The sequence below is a fragment of the Puntigrus tetrazona genome, chromosome 7, assembly GCF_018831695.1.
Source record: "Puntigrus tetrazona isolate hp1 chromosome 7, ASM1883169v1, whole genome shotgun sequence".
NCBI lineage: Eukaryota > Metazoa > Chordata > Actinopteri > Cypriniformes > Cyprinidae > Puntigrus > Puntigrus tetrazona.
In genome coordinates this window covers 1,990,193-2,010,367 of record NC_056705.1, presented here as the reverse complement: position 1 = coordinate 2,010,367, position 20,175 = coordinate 1,990,193, and the positions used below count along the sequence as shown (strand labels likewise).

General features: G+C 34.8%; 1 protein-coding gene across 1 annotated transcript in view; it reads right to left on the bottom strand.

The window, feature by feature from the left end:
• Window positions 1-448: 448 nt before the first annotated feature.
• LOC122349142 (fatty acyl-CoA reductase 1-like) overlaps window positions 449-20,175 on the bottom strand; it is a 19,743-nt gene continuing 16 nt past the window's right edge. The window contains exons 1-11 of the mRNA XM_043245088.1: window positions 19,946-20,175; window positions 11,856-12,031; window positions 10,140-10,319; window positions 9,121-9,298; window positions 8,184-8,228; window positions 7,103-7,221; window positions 6,874-6,941; window positions 4,977-5,148; window positions 3,975-4,104; window positions 3,758-3,885; window positions 449-3,091 (exon numbers count right to left, since the gene is read on the bottom strand). The exon at window positions 19,946-20,175 is cut by the window's right edge and continues 16 nt beyond it. Coding sequence (XP_043101023.1) covers window positions 2,929-3,091; window positions 3,758-3,885; window positions 3,975-4,104; window positions 4,977-5,148; window positions 6,874-6,941; window positions 7,103-7,221; window positions 8,184-8,228; window positions 9,121-9,298; window positions 10,140-10,319; window positions 11,856-12,031; window positions 19,946-20,134 — 1,548 coding nt within the window. The 5' untranslated portion in view covers window positions 20,135-20,175 and the 3' untranslated portion in view covers window positions 449-2,928. The remainder of the gene's footprint in view (window positions 3,092-3,757; window positions 3,886-3,974; window positions 4,105-4,976; window positions 5,149-6,873; window positions 6,942-7,102; window positions 7,222-8,183; window positions 8,229-9,120; window positions 9,299-10,139; window positions 10,320-11,855; window positions 12,032-19,945) is intronic.

Here is a 20,175-nt window from a genome sequence, read left to right as displayed (position 1 = left end):
TTATTGTACAGTCAATAATTATTCAGTTTTCCAGAAAGAGGAAGACTATATATCTTATAAATAGCGTGTGTGTGTGTGTATATATATATATATATATATATATATATATATATATATATATATATATATACACACACACACACACACACACACACACACACACACACACACACACATATATATATATATATATATATATATATATATATATATATATATATAATTTGCAGGTCAAAATGATGATTTTTTTAAATGGAAATATAAGTGGAAATCTTCCAGGTCTCACACAATTTCAAGAAGGACATTCTTAGCTGTATTTTTTAAAACTCACAAAGGTATAAACTGACCTGAAACATTACAATGTAAAACCAATTTAGGTAAATAATATTATTTCATTTTCATACTGCTTCACAGTCAGCTGAAACAAAAGATGAAGACATACAGGATCTTGGAAGTCATTTTAGTTTATTTTCTCATGAACTCTTTTGCAACAAACGGTCAAGCACACAACTTTATCAAAGTACAGTTTTCCATTCAAGGACCTTGACCGAACAACGTCTGACAGCACAACATGGAGACAAATGTGAGGAAGAGGAAGGTATCGTCCATGTCAGCCACTACTTCACTGCTGTGAAAACCCCGTATGTAAAAAGCAAACATGCACGTGTTACACAGGGGGGAAAAAAGAAACATTTTCAGTAGGGGACTTTTCAGTTAAAAAACTTTTTCTTTTTTTTTTTTTACTGCAAACCCAATACAGCTCTAACACCTCATCTGTACAAACATCAGTGGCAGAGCTCAAACGATTGAGATTGTAAAGATCACGTTGGCAGTAGAAGCTTCAGTTGAAAGCTCAGCTTGGCTCGAAACGAAGGGTTGCCGTTGTTAAGACATCAAGGTGTTCGATTCTAGTAGAAAAATGGCTGTGTTTTTCATGTCTGGAATGCTCTAAGAGAAGATTTTAGTGTGCGTGTGCTATCTCTACAGAGACTCGTAACGTGCAAGAGAAGAAACATCTCAAATCATCTAAAGTAATCACTCCACTACTGCTAAACGAGCTGAGGAAGACGTGTGGATACTCAGGAACATGAATACTGTGTGCGACATACAAAAGACGGACGACGGAAGGCAGAAATGTCTTAGAAACGGTGATCTAAAAATACAGTTTGGCAATAGACCACCAGGGGGCAGTGTAGAAAAATGAATGCTCATGAGATCCTCAGATAGTGTCGATTGATCGCGATGCTGTAAAACCGTACGAAATATTAGCCGTCAAGTTTCTATTCGACCGTAGGAGATTCATAAAATGTTAGAAATACACTCGTTTTGGTTCATCTGACAAGCAAATGTAAATACAAGTGCTTCAGAAAGGTGAAAAAGCAAACGCTAAACTAGAAAAGTAATGTATCTAGAAGAAAGAAGCACAGGTTGTGCTGCATAGAAACTACCCAAGTCCAGGACTAAAAGCTCTTAAGGACGTTTCCCTCTTGAATTTAAAAGTCCCTTTACGTCTCTAGATTCAGAGCACTTTAAACAGTGGTTAATACACATAATAAAACAACATTGAAATGGAGACTAGATGCTTTTTTTCTTCACTTTTTTTTTCGATTTTCTTCAAAAAATATGGGAAGCCCTCAGTCATTTCCGGAAACAAGATGTTCTTAACCAGCCGTTTGATTCACCCTCGCAAATATACATTTGTACATTTTTGGTATGTATATCATCTGAAAAGGAATATATTTATATATCTAGAATATTTACAGACCGATGAAACCATCTTATGTCTGTCTACAGACAAAAATATCCTCATCTAACAGAGTCTGACGCTAAACTCAACATGTTCTGTCATACAAACAGAAAAATTAACACAAAGATGCCCTGTATGCCATAAATCAAAATAAGAGTAAAAAGTCTTATTTTTTATATTTTTATTTATTAATCAATACTAAAAAATGTCATAAAAATTATTATATTTAATATTGTATTATTGAATATATATTTTATAATTCTTCGATACAAATAATATTTAATGTAATAATATTACAGTATTTATTTTTACAGTAACACTGTAAAATACTGTATTACAGTAATGAGAATTGCTCTTTAGAATAATTCTACATGCATTAAAATGCATTAAATTTGGAAGGGGGTAATTATCTTTAATTTTCACAACAAACTTAAACTAAACACATTAAGGAATTATTTTAGACTTAAAAATAGGCTATTTTTTTTCCATTAACAGACTTTTTTTTCTTTTGATCTATGGTGTTTGTGTGTAAACTGGTAGATGTGTAGTTGAGCAAGCATTTTTTTTGTGAAAAAAAGGCGTGAGGTTAGAAATGCATCAGATCTGTTGCAGTTCAATGGCCTTTCCCTCCATACGCAGCAAACGAAAAAACAAGATATAAGACAAAACACCAAATAAAATGCAGTGAAAACGCGAGACTATGTTCTTGTAGGCTTTAGTACCACACGGTACGATATTTTTCCGGCTGGATTACGTTATTAGAAGAAACAGGACATAAACAAACCGCCAGAAGACAAACACACTCACAGAGAGAAATGCTGAAAACAGCAAAGCTTTGAGCGGTAGATCCATTGCTCCGAAACACTGTCTGTAGTCGAGAAGGCTAAAATCATCAGAAGACACAAAGGCAACGTCTCCAGATGTTGGATGGCGATGAGAATGTTAAGGAGAAACACTGTAAAATGTGGTTGCATATATAATCGGTATTAAGGACAGTCGTTATAAAAGAGGACATCTTTAAAAACAGCACATGGAGGAGTCAGGCGGAACGAGCGGCCGTTGAGGAAAGCTAAAGAATCATCTGTCTGTATGTGTGTGTGTGTGTGTGTGTGTGTGGCTGAAGACACCTCTGGAAGAGGAAGTGCTCGGAGGACGGAGACACACACTTCCTGTCACACCGGTCATTGGGTCAGAGTGCTGGAAGCCCTGAAGTAGGACAGGAACTTGAAGCACAAGCTCACGACAAAGTACCAGATGTTCCTGGCCATCTGAGAGCGAGCGATGAAGACGCGCCAGATGAACACCAGCAGCACCGTGTTGAATGTGTATCGGATGTTTCTCAGCCTGTGAACGAGGATCAATAATTCAATGACGCACCAAACACTCTTACTGACTATCAGCTTGCAAACTCAAGGTGCGTTCAATTAATCTTCCTTGTCTCTATGGAGGATGGAGTGTGTTCATAGGCCACAGCGCCACTATTTATTCTCCCTCATGTAAAACTCCTCACCTCAGAAGACCTTTTTTTACAATGCAGATAGATATACATATATATAAACTATTGTTAATTATATTATATTACATTTTCTTATAGAAAGAGAACATTTCTGTAGAAAAAAATAGAAATTAAAAAATAGTATGTTTTGTTATTTAGACAAAAATATTATTAATTATATTAATGTTTTTACAGAAACAAAATAGTACAAAATAAAACTATAAAACAATAGAAAATAAAAAACAGCATAATATAATGTAATATACGATAAAAAGTATTTTTAATCACCAAGAAAGCATTAAATCTATTAAAAGTAAAATAAACACATATCTAAAAATAAATTTATAATGCTTTTTCTGTATTCTGTCCAAACATGCCATTTTATCTAATTTACTAATTTCATTTCTATAATGTAATATATCCATCAAAAGAGACAATAAACATCTCAAATATTAACAAAACAAAATAGTTTGTTAATTAATTCTAACTGAGAAGGTGTTATCAGATGGACGTACTTCCTCAGGTGCTGTCTGGCGGCGGGAATGTCGGACATGTCTTCGTTCAGAACGTACTTCTTGGTGCCGATGCAGTAATTCTCGATGTACTCGGGCCAGTTCAGCTGCCGGACGTCAAAGTTGAAGGTCTGAAATATCACGAGGATGAGTTGAACACAGTTTAGCCCTCACACTGACTGGTTCGGAGGTGTGTGTTTGTGTGTGTGTGTGTCCGTACCTTCCTGTCGTCGGCGCTCAGCTGACTCATCAGCATGTTCATGTTGTCTGAGTTCCACTCCCAGTCCTGACTGCTGAAGTACTCCAGCAGACCGATGGCTTTGTGCAGACGGTTGAAAATACGCATCATTCTGAATGAACACAGATTACACAAACATAATTACACTACTTCTTATAAAGTTGTTTTTTCCGTATATTATAATGTTTAAAGTGATATTAATAATTATATAAATATAATATAATTATCTAGAATCTATATTATATAATCTATATAATTATCTATATTATTATACATAATATAAATTATCAACATGATGCAATAATTTAAGTGAAAAATTTGTCCTAAGACAAGAAAGCTCTTTCATTTTAGGACAACTTTGATGAAAGCTTGACTAGTCTATATATAAGCTTTTTTTTTGCTTACTCAAAATAATTGTAAATTTTTTAAAATGAATAAATAAATAGCTTAAATTGTAAAATACAATATAAAAATTAACAATAGTTTTTAAAATATATTTGCATTACCAAAGGTCTTCTGAGGTCATATGATAACATAATATAATAACATTCCTAAACATAGAAATGGCCTTTTTCGTGTGAAAGCACAATTAAAAAATATATATATATATATTTTGTTAAAACTACATGTCGTTTATCTCTGCAGACATTTTATTTCAATAATATAAAGCAATATAATTTAATGCCATATAATGTATATCATAGATTAATCAGAACGTGCAATGAATACATTTCTAGAAATTGTAAAAAACTTATCTATGAGGTATGTGTTTTTGCAAATAAATATTTTAATATTTCATATTTTTCATTTCTATTCTATTATAAAATAAATAGAATTAAAAATTATATATTAATATATATATATATATTACATTCATATATTTATATTTTATGCATATGTGTGTGTGTGTGTTAGTGTGTTATTTTATCAGAACAGAACAGATCATGTAAGTATATGCTTTATGAGTCTTAAGGTGGTTCTCACTGTGGTTTCTGTCCTGACAGTCGGAGGAACAGGTCGTAGATGAGCGCAGGGAACTTGTGACTGACGAGGATCCAGTACTGGTTGATCAGGTAATTGGAGGTGATGTTGGCGTTCGGCCGACGGAAAGCCTGTTCCAGAGGATTCCTCTTAAACGTTGACATCACGTGATGCTCTGGAAAGCAAAGGGCACTGTTTATAATATGATAACTAAGCCACTGGTACTGCAGCATGAATCTGGGAAGTGCTAACAGGAAGAGGAAGATCTGCTCCTGGCATGGTGATGCTGGCAGCCAGATGTTGCTCATGGTAAAGCCTGGATGCTGCTGTTACCATGGAAACGCTTCAGCTGCTCTCACCAGTGATCTCGCCTCGGGCAGCGACACACAGCGCACATACAGTACAGTACAGTGTGATCCTAGTCATGCACTCGGAGCTATTTTTGAAACATAGTATCATGCATCTGCTGAAGTGTGCAGTATGCAACCAGAGCACTGCAACCCACAATGCAATGCACTCAATCCTCTTTCAGTGTGACGAATAAACCAGAAATGTTACTAACTGTGCTTTTTTTGCTTATTATTAGGTTTTATTACAAATGCAAAACAACTACTCGTGCGTTTGACTTGAGCTACTTTGCAATGCAAATGAAGCTGCAGTTATGCAATTATGATTTATTTTTGACACCACTCTGCACGCTTGAAATTAAACACACAACACACTGACAATGTGAGTCTTTCAAACATTTAGCATTACATGCATACATACATTACATACATACTGCATATTTTATAAAATATTTAGTCTTTTCTAATAAGAATGGCATGTACACTATTTATGCAATTATGATTTACTGTGATTTTTCTTTTAAAGGAGTGTTAAGGAGTGACAGCAATAAAGTTTCAAACATTATTTGCATACTGAATGCTATTTTATGTTTTTCAGATTGGATTGTATAATATAAAAATACTAATGTTATAAATAAAGTAAAACGATTTTAATTTATTCAGTTTATCAACTTCACAATTTTGCGTTTTGCCTCTTAGTAATTAGTTAGGTTACTTACATTTCTTGGTAATTATGTGTGATTTTATTTATTTTTATTAAGACTGGATTTAATCATGTAATACAATACCAACCATGACACTATTTGAAATGTTTATGAATGAATGAGGTGTTTATATAGCACTTTACTTTTACAGTCATTTTACAATCATCCAGCTACAGGTGAAGAGGAGTGGATGGGGATTACTGGGAGGCCATGTTTGATAAGGACCAGTGGAGGGAAATTAGGCTAGGACCTTAGTTTAACGTCTCATCTGAAAGACAAAGCTCTTTGACTGTATAGAGTCCCGTCACTATCATGTGAGCACCCCCTGCTGGCCTCACTAACACCTCCACCAACAACATTACTCATTTATTACATACATTTGGAGAAAACGGTTTGTGGAAATATGGAAATCTCACAGCACCAGAAATTCTATAATTATATGTATTTTCTACGTTTATTTTCTCTCTCTACTGTACCTTATTCTTAATTTTTTCCAATAATTGTCTTTGTATGCCCTTAACTTGTTGCACCTTGAAATGAGGAACCACAGAAATCCTTTTCACTGCATTACATCCCATGTGATATGCAACAAAGAACTGCATTTCTTTCACTGTAGTATAGAGTCTAGATCAGAGGTCATCAAACTTGATCCTGAAGTTTGTCTAGCTTGTTTAGCTTCAACTCGCCTCAACACACCTGCCTGGAAGTGTCAAGTATATCTAGAAAGACCCTGATTAGCTGCTTCAGGTGTGTTTGAAACTCTGCAGGACACTGGACCCATTGAGCCCCGGTCTAGAGTCTGCAGTGGCCGTAACTCACACACACAGGATAAGAAAGCGCGCTACGCACCGATCTCTCCCCAGTGGAAAGGGTTAATGCCTCCGGTTGTGCAGTTGTACACGAGCGCAGTTTTTGGTCTGAAAGGAAAACACAAAACAAGGATATTACAGCGTGCCGCGAGAACAGCCGCACGTTTCTCCCTCGTGCAAATCTATCAGCAGAGGGATTCTTCAAGCTAATGTTCTCCGTTTAATCACCTGCGGCTCTCTCATAAGCAAATCAGACAGGTGAAGCTGACCTGTGCACCGCGGTGTACCAGCCGGCAGCCAGCGTCAGGTTGATCACGACATCTACGGGAATCAGATCGGCCACCGCGTCATTACTCGCTCTCATGGTGCGCAGGATGCCCTTCCCAGCCTGCACCGGGACACACAAAACACACGCTTCTTCAGAGAGGACGCCAAGCGCACCATATGCTCCTGTCTGGCTGCGAGCTTCACCGCACACGCGTTTAGAAGGACGAAACTGCTTTATGACTTCAGGAAATGCAGACTAATTAGTCTGTTTTCATCGCTTTCAGTTGTGCCAGGACAGAGAGTGAGGTCTTAAACAGCCATTTGATTTCACATTAAATCAGCACTAAATGACAAGCTTTAGTCTTAATGAAACATTAATCAGAAATTAATTCATCACAATTTGAAATAGAGCAGTCTGAAGAAAATATATAAATCATAACAGATCCATCAGGCTTTTATGATTCTGAAATATGAAGCAAAAAACGTTCACATTTATTAAAAAAATTACCATTTGGTGCAGATGCGGATATTTATATGAGATTCTGATGCTAGTAATGTAAGATTTATAACAGTATAGCAGATACTGACATATAATGATACGAGTATCAGTGCTCACTCTGTATTTTTTATAATTTGTCTTAATAAGATGAGACGGAAATGACCTAAACATGATTGAGAGATGAAGAAATAAACGTTACTTATAACTTCTGTAATCAAACACGTCTCAAAGGATCCTGATGATCAGATCTGAAATGCACTGATTTTTTAAAAAATGACATGAGTCAAGTAATGTTGAGCTGCTTCAGTCCAGTAAGTGTTTGTTTGGAAATATGACTACAGTTATTCTGATGCTTATTTGATACAAACAAAAATACAAGAAGCACCAGCTAAAAATGGAAGTTATTTATCAGTCATATGGTTTCTGTGCAACAGGTTTATCAGCAAAGTTTTGACCATGTTGTTCATTTAGAGATCTTACACAATCACTTAAAGCAGTGTTGTAGGGTTAAGATTGCTCTCTGTGGGGTTCAGGAAGTGTTAAACCTTCAGATCTACTGTAGCACAGCATGAAGTGATACTTACAGCAATGAAAACACCACTCGGTCCATTAAAGTTGTCTATCCAACCCTGTAAAATACAGAAAAAGGGCATTTTGGTTTAGCATTGCTGTGTATCTCACAGGGTTATACACAACAGACATATGCCGTTGCTATAAAACAAATGCATATGTGGCCTAAAGATTCAGAATAGGTTATTGACCACAAACAACTAAAATCTACATTAATGATTAGCAGCAAAAATGCCAAATGAGTCCAAACCATGTTAAATTAATACAACTGAGATATTATTAAAGTTCTTGATAATATTTTATTATATTTCATAATAAAATGTATACTTTTTGTTTTAATTTTAATTTCAGTTAAAAGTTTTACTAAAAATATTTTTAAATGTGCCTGTGCATGTGAGATATATTATAGTTTTAGTTCCTTTAGTATTTCAAAATAAACTACACAAAAAGTTTGCCTTTGCGTCAATCTGAAATAAAACATGCAAACATCTTGTAATAACTCATTTCAAATGTCTACATAGTTTTTATTTAATTCCATTTATTTTTTACTTTAGATTTAGACTAACAATTTTTTTGATAGTCCACTATAAACATTCTACTAACAGTAACTTTGCAACTACATGTCAACTAGCAGTCATTAGAGTATTAGTAGCCTGTCTGCTTAATATCTTTATTAATATCTTCCAGCTCTTTATTTTGAAGTCTACTCTGACATGTAGCTGCTTAAAGTTAATAGAATGTTTAAGGTGGGCATTAAAAATCAAGTGTAACCAATAGATTTGATTTACTTCTTAGTTACAGTTTTAGTTAGTCATTTTTGAATAGTTAATTTTTGATTAATGTCTTAGATTTAGTTATTTTTATGCCATTAGTTCAAGTTTGAACCTAAATCCTCTGGGCTGCTCATCACTGGTTCGAGCGAGGCCTGTTTGAAGAGGAAGCGTCACTCACGGGGAAGGGCTCCTGCCAGCTGGCTCCTACGATGGACGGCCGAATGATGCCGATGTTGAGCTTGCCGCTCTCCTGCTGCACCACACACTCGGCGAGCGCTTTGGTGTAGGTGTAAGTGTTCGGCCGGTCACCGATCAGACGCGGCGTGATGTCACGGACAATACTCTCATCCATCCACCTACACACACACACACACACACACACACACACACACAGATAAATCGCTGCTCTGCTTCAGGGTCGGCACAGTGTGTCAGACGAAACATCCTGATGCAACATGTCTTGACAAAGTCAAACAACGTGGAAAATCAGACATGCAATGACCAGTGACATAAAACCACTGTTTCCAAACATGGGTTTGTGGAAAAGGTTAGAGGGAAAAAAAACGTATGAATAAAAATATTAAAATCATGTATTTTTTTAAATAAATAAATAAATACTACATCTAAAATTAGAGCACTGTAGGGAGTAGAAAAGGCCATTTATGTTAATAAATTAACTGAAGTAATAAAAATGATTAAAATAATTAAATATAGATTACAAATAAATAACAAAACAACACATTTAAATAAATAATACACCTAACAAGTACAGCAATATACCAAATAGAAAAATGTAACAAAAACCAAGTATTCTGAAATATTGTAATATTGGGATAAATTTAATAATATTAGCTTTAGTTTTTGGGACTTTCTACATATAAATATACACCTGCCTATTCATTTTACAAATGTATATCCAATTACTATTAGGAAAAAAACATTAATTTGAAACGTTGTTTTTTTTTAGTTAATTCAGCTTGTTGCCAAGAACACATTTCACAAGCTAGGAGAGAATTGTGATTTTTTCCCCAGTATTTTCCAGCATACCAGAATTCTGTTCAGAAGCGTTAGCTGAAGTCTGATACCGACTACACTCCTCTCTTACTACAGCTCCATCAGGTAACATGAGCTTCTGGCTGTGGTTTCCGGGTAGATTCAGTAAGTGTGTTTGAGGTGATGATGATACAGTGCACTCACTCCAGAGAGTCAATGAGCTTCTTGGGCTCGACCGGAGGAGGGTAGATGACCTCGTCGATGTGTCTGCGGTTGCAGTTGGCGTAGGCGGTGGAGATGTGGATGAAGGCCTGCAGTTGCTGCATCTGCTGCGCCAGAGAGAGGAGCTGCTGCGTGGCGATGACGTTCAGCTGCAGAGCATGCCTGCGCAGACACACCAAACACACACATTACTACACATCACAGACGCTCTGCATCGGGGTCAGCACGGCCTGCAACAGTTAAATAATGCAGGAAATCATAGATGCAATATCCGGCAATGTAGACCAGAAAACACAATAAATAATTAAATTAATTTGATTAAATTAAATAGATAATAAAAATACATCTAACAGCACAGAACTGTAATGACTGGAAAAAGTAACAAGTTATACATTATTATAATTTGTCAAAGACCAAAAATATATAGATTTAAAAAAAAAAAAAAATATATATATAAATAAAAAAAGTGATGAAATAAAAAAACAAATCATTATCTCTCAGTACAGTACTATAGTGACCATAAAAATGAACACAATTAAACAAATTATTAAAATAAAGTCTGTTACAGGGTATTTAGGTTCACTTAAAATATAACCTTATATATAGACAGAGACAAGAGAGACATTTATTTCAGTTAGTTGCCAAGGCAGCATTTCTCATTTCATATTTCATGAAACTAAATAAATAAAATAATCAAAAAACAGAAATAAAAATATATTTAATTTTATAGAATGGAAAAAAAAATATATATATATATATATATATATATATATATATATATATATATATATATATATATATATATATATATATATATATAAAATAATATATAAAAATAATAATAATAATAAATACACAATGCTTTTGTGAAGCTGCTTTTGCTTTTGTGAAGCTGCTTTGGAACAATAGACATTGTAAAAAGCGCTATACAAATAAACTTGAAACTTGAATAAAATTACTTCCAAATATTATAACAAAAATACTACGGTTAAAAATGTTTTCAAATTTAAAAAGTAGTTTTTTGAAATATACAATCAATTACTGATACTGGTCTGTGATGCTGCTAAGAGCGAGAGGATGGAATTCTCACACATTAGGACATTGATGCTGTTTTTATTTTCCTTAAGACAATGAAGCAAGAGGTCAGTGTGAACAGATGTGTGTGTGTGTGTGTGTGTGTGTGTGTGTGTGTGTGTGTCCGTTCCTTCACTTGCTCCTGCTCCAGAGTCAGCGGTTCACTAATGAATCCCTCGTTCCTCCAGCAGAGAGAACATCTGCTCCTCGGCCAGAGACTCATGACACAGCAGAAGTACTGTGTGTGTGTGTGTGTGTGTGTGTGTGTGTGTTTTACCTTTCTTATTCTTGTTATTCTCACACATCCTTTTCAAGTGTAGCTATGGCTTTCAAGTTCCACCATACATTAATGTTTAAAAAATTGTGTTCTGTAAGGTTTAGTAATGCTTTGTGAAATCTCTGCTCACTAGGGCTGCATTTATTTGATTGAAAATACAGTACAAAATGCGAAATAACATTATAATTTAAAACATCTGTTTTCTGTGTAAATGTCTGTTGAGCTGTAATTTATTTCTGTGATCAAAGCTGAATTTTCAGCATCATTACTCCAGTCTTCAGTGTCAGGTGATCCTTCAGAAACATCTCTGATTGTGTGTTTAGTGAACGTGGTCAAACATCACTCACTTCAGGGGCTCGTCGAAGCGGATGGTGGCGGCGCAGTGGAAGACGATGTTAATACAGGAAGTGAGTGTTTGTACATCCTCTGGACTGATGGCCAGGCCGGGCTGCATGAGCTCGCTGCTGATGGGGATGATCTTCTGATGAAAGTCAGGATTATCTTCACGCACGCGGTCAAACAGCTGCGAAACACACACAGACAAACACTCAGCGACGCACAAAACATGACAATTATCATTCTTCACACTCTCGGAAATGTTCACGCATGAAGGCAGCACTGTTACGCTGATCTAACTGAAACAAACACAGAATTATTTGGAAACCTAATGAGAATCAAAATCGAGAAAAAATAAACAAACATAGCAAAAATAGGAATTTGGGTAGTAAATACAGTTAACAATTTATTTCAAACAAAACTAAAAAAATACATAAAAAATTAATACTACTACGAATAGTGAATTATTTAAAAAAAAAAGAAAAGCACCACAGAAAATAATTAGAATAAAATAAAAAAAAATTATTTAAAAAAATGGTGTATTATTTGAAAACCTATTGAATACCACCATTAAGAATAACTAGAATAAATAAGGGGGAAATAAAATAAAATTGGGAATGAACATCACAAATGTGCGTGAATAATGAAATACTCTGAAATATTAATATAATATTTCAAAATATTTCGTAATATTCAAAAGCATAATGAGAATCATCACTGACAAAAAAATCAAATAAATAAATAAATAAACAAACAAAACAGGAATTTGGGTAGTAAACGTACTAAAGAATTAATTGTCCCTAAAGTAACCTTAAAATGCATGGTTCTAAATCCAGGCATCATTTTCATACTATTTTTATCAAATACAATTTGTCATATAATTTATTTTGTGGTAAAATGCGGTCCGTACAGGTTTATGGGAGAATTTATTCTTCCAGAGACATTATGTAATTTTCCGTTAGCCAAAGTGCAAGATGCAAATGACAAATCTCATCATATTATGTCACAGACTTCAGCGTTTATGTAATGGAGAAAACTGCAGAGTGAATAAATAAGATATTTCTTGACCATATCCAAACGCACAGGCATTCAGCTTGACATGTTTGAAGCGCTACATAGCTGATGAATCTGCTGTGATTTCTGTAATCTGATATCAAAAGAGGATTTGCAGGCACTGCCGTCCTCTGACACACATGTGCTGACTTATGTTACCCACAATTCCTAGGGTCTGGCAGTGGCACATTCCTAAAGCCGCAGCCAATCAGAATCAGTCCTGGACGTAACATGTGACCCCCTGTAACCCCAGCAGCAGGCACCTGCCGAGGGCCGGACAGATGCTGACAGCTGTTGAGCCTCTCGGTCCAGTCACGCTTTTCAATGCATGTTTATCCAAGAGAGATTTGCATTACTAAAAGAAAACAGCGCTTGCGTGCCATCAGAATTATACTGAGGTCTGAGACGTAAACAAGACATCAGAGCTACTTTCATTTTCAAACGAAGCAAAATGCAATAATACATTCTCTTAGTTACTCATACATCATGCTAGATATAAACAAATTTAACAAATACTGTATTCATTCGAAAACCTTAATTTTCTTTTAAATAAGTAGTAAATGCCATGACAAAACTGCTTTAAGTTGAACCAAAATATTTTAATAAATAGTAAAATAAGCTGAATTTATATATTTATATTTAAAAAAATATTAATAATAAAATACCAATCATTAAACAAATAATATTCATTCACACACAAAAAAATTATTACATTAAACACATTATTGAAAAACAAGTCAAATAAATTAAAATATTGATTTTTCAAAACCAATAAACATTTAAAATACAAATTGAAAAAAAAATCTTAAACTTTAGTCAAAACCCCCTCAATCAATACATTTTATTTTAAAATGCAAAAATAAAATTTTTCACACACACACACAAAAGGAGGATGTTTTGAGTTCCAGTCGACCAATCAGAAATCAGCACGCAAATACGCTTCAATCCACGCTCAGCATGCAAATAAACTGAACCGTTTAAACACCACATCCAAGGCCTTGTGAAACATGTTACAATCCAGTTCTTCCTGACTTTTTCCCAGGAATTGCTGTGTTTTGAAGTCTGCTTGCATGTTGAGACACAGATCATTTTATTTGCTTTCGCAATGTGCTCATTTATTCAAGATGTTGCCAAAGGTGTGAGATATGTACAGTACACATTCACTCCTGTTTCAACAGAAACACTTTCCTACACAGTTACTGGGAAATCTCAAAATGTCCCAGACCTCTTCCACCTATACTTAACATTTTTGAATTCTAAAGTACACAAGAATGTAAATGTATATATTAATAATTTAAAAATATATTTTTGCTAGATATATTACACATATATTTTTCTAAGTGTTTAGATAAAACACTTATTTAAGTGTTATTTAAATAATAAAATGTAGAATTTACAAAAAGAATTTATGGTAATTTATAGAATTTAAAGTAATTTATTAAAAACAAAAAATATAAAAGCAAATTATCAATCAAATAAATGTCATTTACACAAATAAAATAAATGTTGCTTGGCAAACTAAAATTGAATTAAACAAACAGAAATAATCTAAATATAAACTGAATACAAGCAAATTCAAAATATAAAAACTAATAGCAAATAAGCAGTATAATAAAACAACAACACAATTATTAATGAAACAATTTCCATTGCAAATTAATAATCAAAAGAAATTTAGAGAGCACATAAACCCCATTCAGAAACCATAACAAGAAATAACTTGATAATAATTTTGCGTACACCGATAAAGCAACTATCTTGTCTTTTGAAACCAGAGGATTTTCAAATGCAAATGAAAGTGCATCATTTTAATATGAAAAACCACCAGGGGTGCATTTCCCACACACTTAAACATGCAAATATTACAGGAATAAAGCCTTAATGATATCATCTGAACACATAAGTCTGTTCCTAACGGCCATTAACACAGATTACTGGACAGATCAGACAGCATATGGGCCATGCTAGCGGTCTAGCTAACCACACACACACACACACACACACACACACACAAACACACACACACACACACCAACACACACAGACAGACACCCCCCAACACAAAGATTTAAAGAGTTCAGTCCATGCTGGAGAGAGCAGCAGTTAAAAGGTCAAGACACACATAACTAGAAGGAGAACCTCGTGTCAGAGAGCAGGAACGTGAGGTGCTAGAGCGGCTTGCAGAAATGCAGTAAACAGAAGGAAATGAGCGCAGACATTTTAGCCAAACTTCTGCCGTGGTTTGTGTCACCGGGTAACAAAACACAAAACACACCCACATGCTGGCATAGGACGAAGCTCCATATGCTGCTGCAGCGCTGCCAGAGCGAACACACACACACACACACACACACACACACACACACACACACACACAGACACACACACACACACACACACACACACACACACACAGACACACACACACACACAGACACACACACACACACACACACACAGACACACAGACACACACACACACACAGACACAGACACACACACAGACACAGACACAGACACACACACCAGCACTATCACTGCTCTCAAAACTACAACTACTCAAAAGCACTCAAATGTTTACTGAAATAAAACTACAAAAAAATGAATAAATAGAAACGCTAGGTGAAAAACTTCAAGCACTAAAATTGGAAAAATAAAACTGAACTATTAAACTGATTTAATTGATGAAAAACTGCAAAAGCACACATCGAAAATACGAAAAGTTAAACTTAATAAAAGCTAAGAAAAAACTAATGAAGAAATAAAACTATAAAATAAACGATAATTCCACAAATTACAGCAGTGAGTAAAACATGAAAGGATACTATGGCAAAGTTATTACTCATTGTTGTCATCAATATATGGTTGACCTGAACAATGCAGTTGTATTTTAAACATTTTAAACAATATAGGGCTGAAACTAATGACTACTGCCTTAACAAATAATCTACTGATTATTTTGACAACGGAGTAATTTGATATTTTTTGGTTCACAAACAGGTCTAGGTAAAAAAAGCCTTTTTATATAGGAAACTAATGATGAGGCTATAATAACAATTGGCTCAAATAAAATATCAAAAGCATTAGATGGTTTTATTGACTGTTAAAATGCATAGTGTAATGTGGCTATACGTAATGTGAACATAACTAACTTACGTTCCAACAAGTACATTATGTATCATAACGAATACCTGCAGAGGGCACTTTACATCGTGATTAAACTACGTTTACATTTCATTTTTTTTGAAAATAGGCTCATTTTCCAATTCCTCCAGAGTTAATAAGTAGAGTTTAAATCCATTCAGCCGATCTCTGGGTCTGGCGCTAGCACTTTTAGCATAGCTTAGCATAGCTTAGCATAGATCACTGAATCCGATTAGACCAGAAGCATCTGACCAAATGACCAAAGAGTTTCGATATTTTTCCTATTTAAAACGTAACTGTTCTGTAGTTATATCGTGTACTAAGACCATCGGAAAATTAGCATTTTTCTAGGCTGATATTATTAGGAACTATAAAATAATCAAGGAAGTACCACGACCGCAGCAGGCGCAGTGATATCTTCCTTGATTATTATCAAAATTTAGGATGAATTAATTATTAAGTAATTAATAATAGGCTACATTTTAATGTAAGTTTATATAAAATATAGTCTTTATAATAGTGACTGCTGACCTGCTTGGAAACAGTTCAAACTCATCGATTAAAGCTGTACTGTATGAGAAAGGAAGTGACACGCGGATGAAGGACGGCACAGGTTCACTGTATTGAGGTCAGGGGTTCAACGAGGCCAAGCGCTGTAAACATTCGCTCTCTCCGTGTTGGAAAGAGCAAACAGTGCATTGTGGGACGGCGGTCGCTCTGTGCCAGTCTCCACCGGGCCTTCTGGCACAAAAAACCCCATTGTGTGTCAGAGAAAGAGAGAGAGAGAGAGACAATACTCCTTCAGTTCCTGCACCGCCGTGGCCTTGGGTCAATGATAAACACACACACACACACACACACACACACACACACACACAGCAGAGAGCAGAAGAGCAGTGGACTGGAGACACCGAAGGAGGGAACGGACATAATGAAGGTGGATCAGGATCCCTGCCACAGTTCAATTAAAAGAAAGACAGAAAATAACAATAATAAAATATCCCATATCAGTACAAGATTATGACTAATTAAAAATGATTCATGCCAGTATTTTTTTTTTAAACAAGGATAGGAAGGAGCAGGAGAAGAAGAGAGTGCTATCAATGTTGGGTCAAGTGTAAGCGAAAAAGATGAGTTTTGAGTTGGTTTTTGAAGATTGCTAGTACTCTGCTGCCCTATTATTGTTTTATTATATATGAAGGGTTCATTTGCAAAAAACAAATAACTCTTTTTAAAAAAATTTAAAAAATCATAAAAGACCTTGTCATACCACCAAAATTACCCCAAATGTTGTCCTGACTAGTCAAAGACAAACTGTTTAAAAAAAAAAAAAAAAGTAAAAATTTTAATGCAACCAGCTTCAGCAGATTTTTGCTAGTTTTGCCAACTTTGAGAAAACTCATTTAAACAGGAAAAAGCAGTTTGGAATTCACCCAACTCTGTGTAAAGAAAACATCTTCCAAGAAAAAATGATATCAACATTCAAGATGATAAAGTGTGTTAGCTGAACACAAAAGAGACATGACCCTACTCAGAGACCTGGCTTGAGTGAAGAACCCCTCAAAAGATGTGCAGCAAGTTGCCTTGACATTTTAAGTTAGGTCAACTTCTCATTTTTTGCCGTGTATACATCATACATATTATTATTTTTTTTTTTTTTTATTTTTTTTTACCACGATCATTTATTTTTCATTTCCCTATACAATAATTTTATAAACTGAAAGTTATAAAAGTTATATAAAGCTTGTCTCTTTAATTATTTAAGAATCTGTTGAAAGGCTTTTTAAATGACAAAACAATGGACGTGTTTGTTTGAAAATGAATGGCTTCCCACATTACATTTTCCTTCTCCAAACACACACACACACACACAATCTGCCTGTGTGAGCGCTGAGAATTCCTTACATATACAACCTACACACACACACACACACACACACACACACACACATTCATGTTTGAGGACACTATCAGAGGTCAGAGAGTTTGCGCAGTGCGGACAGGATCTAACTGACCCATAATGACCCATAATACTGATCTGCATCTCATAACAGCTGAGCTTCATTCTGGCTCGAGTCCAGATCTCACATCAGTCCGGCACAGACCAGATAAACCACTGAAACACCAGCAAACTGAAACCCAGCAAAGATTACAGGCAGCTCAGCAGCATTACTCACATTAAATCAACTACACTGATCTAAACAAACCAATAAAGCACACTACATGAACTAATTTGACTGAATAGATGAACGTTTTTAAACTAAAACACTTTCATTTCAACTGTAAAATAAAAATGTAAATAAAAAAAAGAAAAAAAGTGCAAATATATATTTGCTAAAGTTTTACCAGCATGTTGCTGTTGAATACCAACAATATATATGAATATTTAATATATTTGTTTTATTTATGCATATTAATATATTTCAAATATAACTGGTAAATAATAATATTTATTATAATTATATATTTAATATAGTTATATTATTTTGATGATACCATATACTAAATATAAGTGGTAATATTTATATTTGGCGCACACACACACACACACACACACACAATGACACACACACACACACACACACACACACACACACACACACACACACACGTGTTTCTTTGGTGAAAAGTAGTGGATGTGAGTAAGCTGACTCTCTGTTACTGCGGATGTGACTCATCAGCCTCACATAAAGAAAGACTCCAGCGCCGCTCCATCAGTAATGAAGCCGCACCTACAGACGCGTATGGAAATACTCATCATAACTCATGTGGATGGCATTTGTGGTGGGGTTTCCATGGCAACAATCAAAGAGCATTTTCCACTGTCGCCCGAGGGAACGCAGAACATGAACTTCTGCTGCAGGTTTCAGAGAATCAAGTTCAGATTACAGTTGTGATAAACCCTGATGCGGCCTGCGAGCAAAAGCTGATGCGTTCTGCACGTTCCGTGGAACTAACTATTTAAGCATAAACACGCGGTTAACTGAAGTTTGGACACGATCAGATCAGATGTCATCCAATCACAAAGACCGACATATCCAATGACAAAGACACAACACAGGCGTCAGGCTTCGGTCTCAAAAACCTGAAGAGCAGGAAAAGAAGAAAAGCACAATGCTCTAGAAAGGTTACAAATGTCTATGATCCACTATGATCCTCACAGATGATGAAGAAGAGCTGCTCTGTTAATAGAACCTGAAATCACCATACGTCTTATCTTTGCAAAATTGTAATAAAAAGCACTTTATGAAGTCACTATCATCAAGAAAATTAAGACTTTAAAATGTGTTTCTTTTAAATATTACTACTGTAAGTTTACAGTTGAGATGCAAAAAAACTATTGTAATCATTATTATTATTATTTTAATATTTTTATTTAACAGACATCATAATGAAAACAACATGATAATTACAATTATTATGAATATATTATTTTTATATGTTTTATTAGTTGCATTATTACTATATTACTATTTTAACCACTGAGAGATACATGTAATACAATAGCTTTTGTATTTTGTATGATATTTTCATTAAGTAATTTTTATTATAGTTATTAAGTATTCAATATCTTTCATTTAATTATAACTTAACATTATTTTTCAATTTATTATTATCTTGTATTATTATTAGTACTATTACCACTCCCTCTACTATTATTTTAATAATAGTTATAAATGCAGTACTACAGTAATTTATTATTCTGTGTGTACTTATTATAATATTAATATATCTTATAAATCAATTGATTAATATATATATATATATATATATATATATATATATATATATATATATATAAACAATCATATCAGTAATTTTAATTGATACTCAAATAGTAAAAATGTATATATTAATAAAAAATTAATAGCAATTAGACAATAGTCACACCGAGAGCTCTCACCTTACACTTCATCATGTCCTGCACGCGCTCGGACATGGACTGACCGGCTTTGGGCCGGACGAGGATGTAGAGGGCGTTGACGTCGGGACAGGAGCGCAGCAGCTTCTCCACCAGCACCTTCCCCATGAAGCCCGTGGCTCCGGTGATCAGCACGTTCTTCCCTGCGTACCACTCCGATATCGAGGCCATGACGACGGTGAGAGACGAACGCCGCTCCTCCTGAACACTGA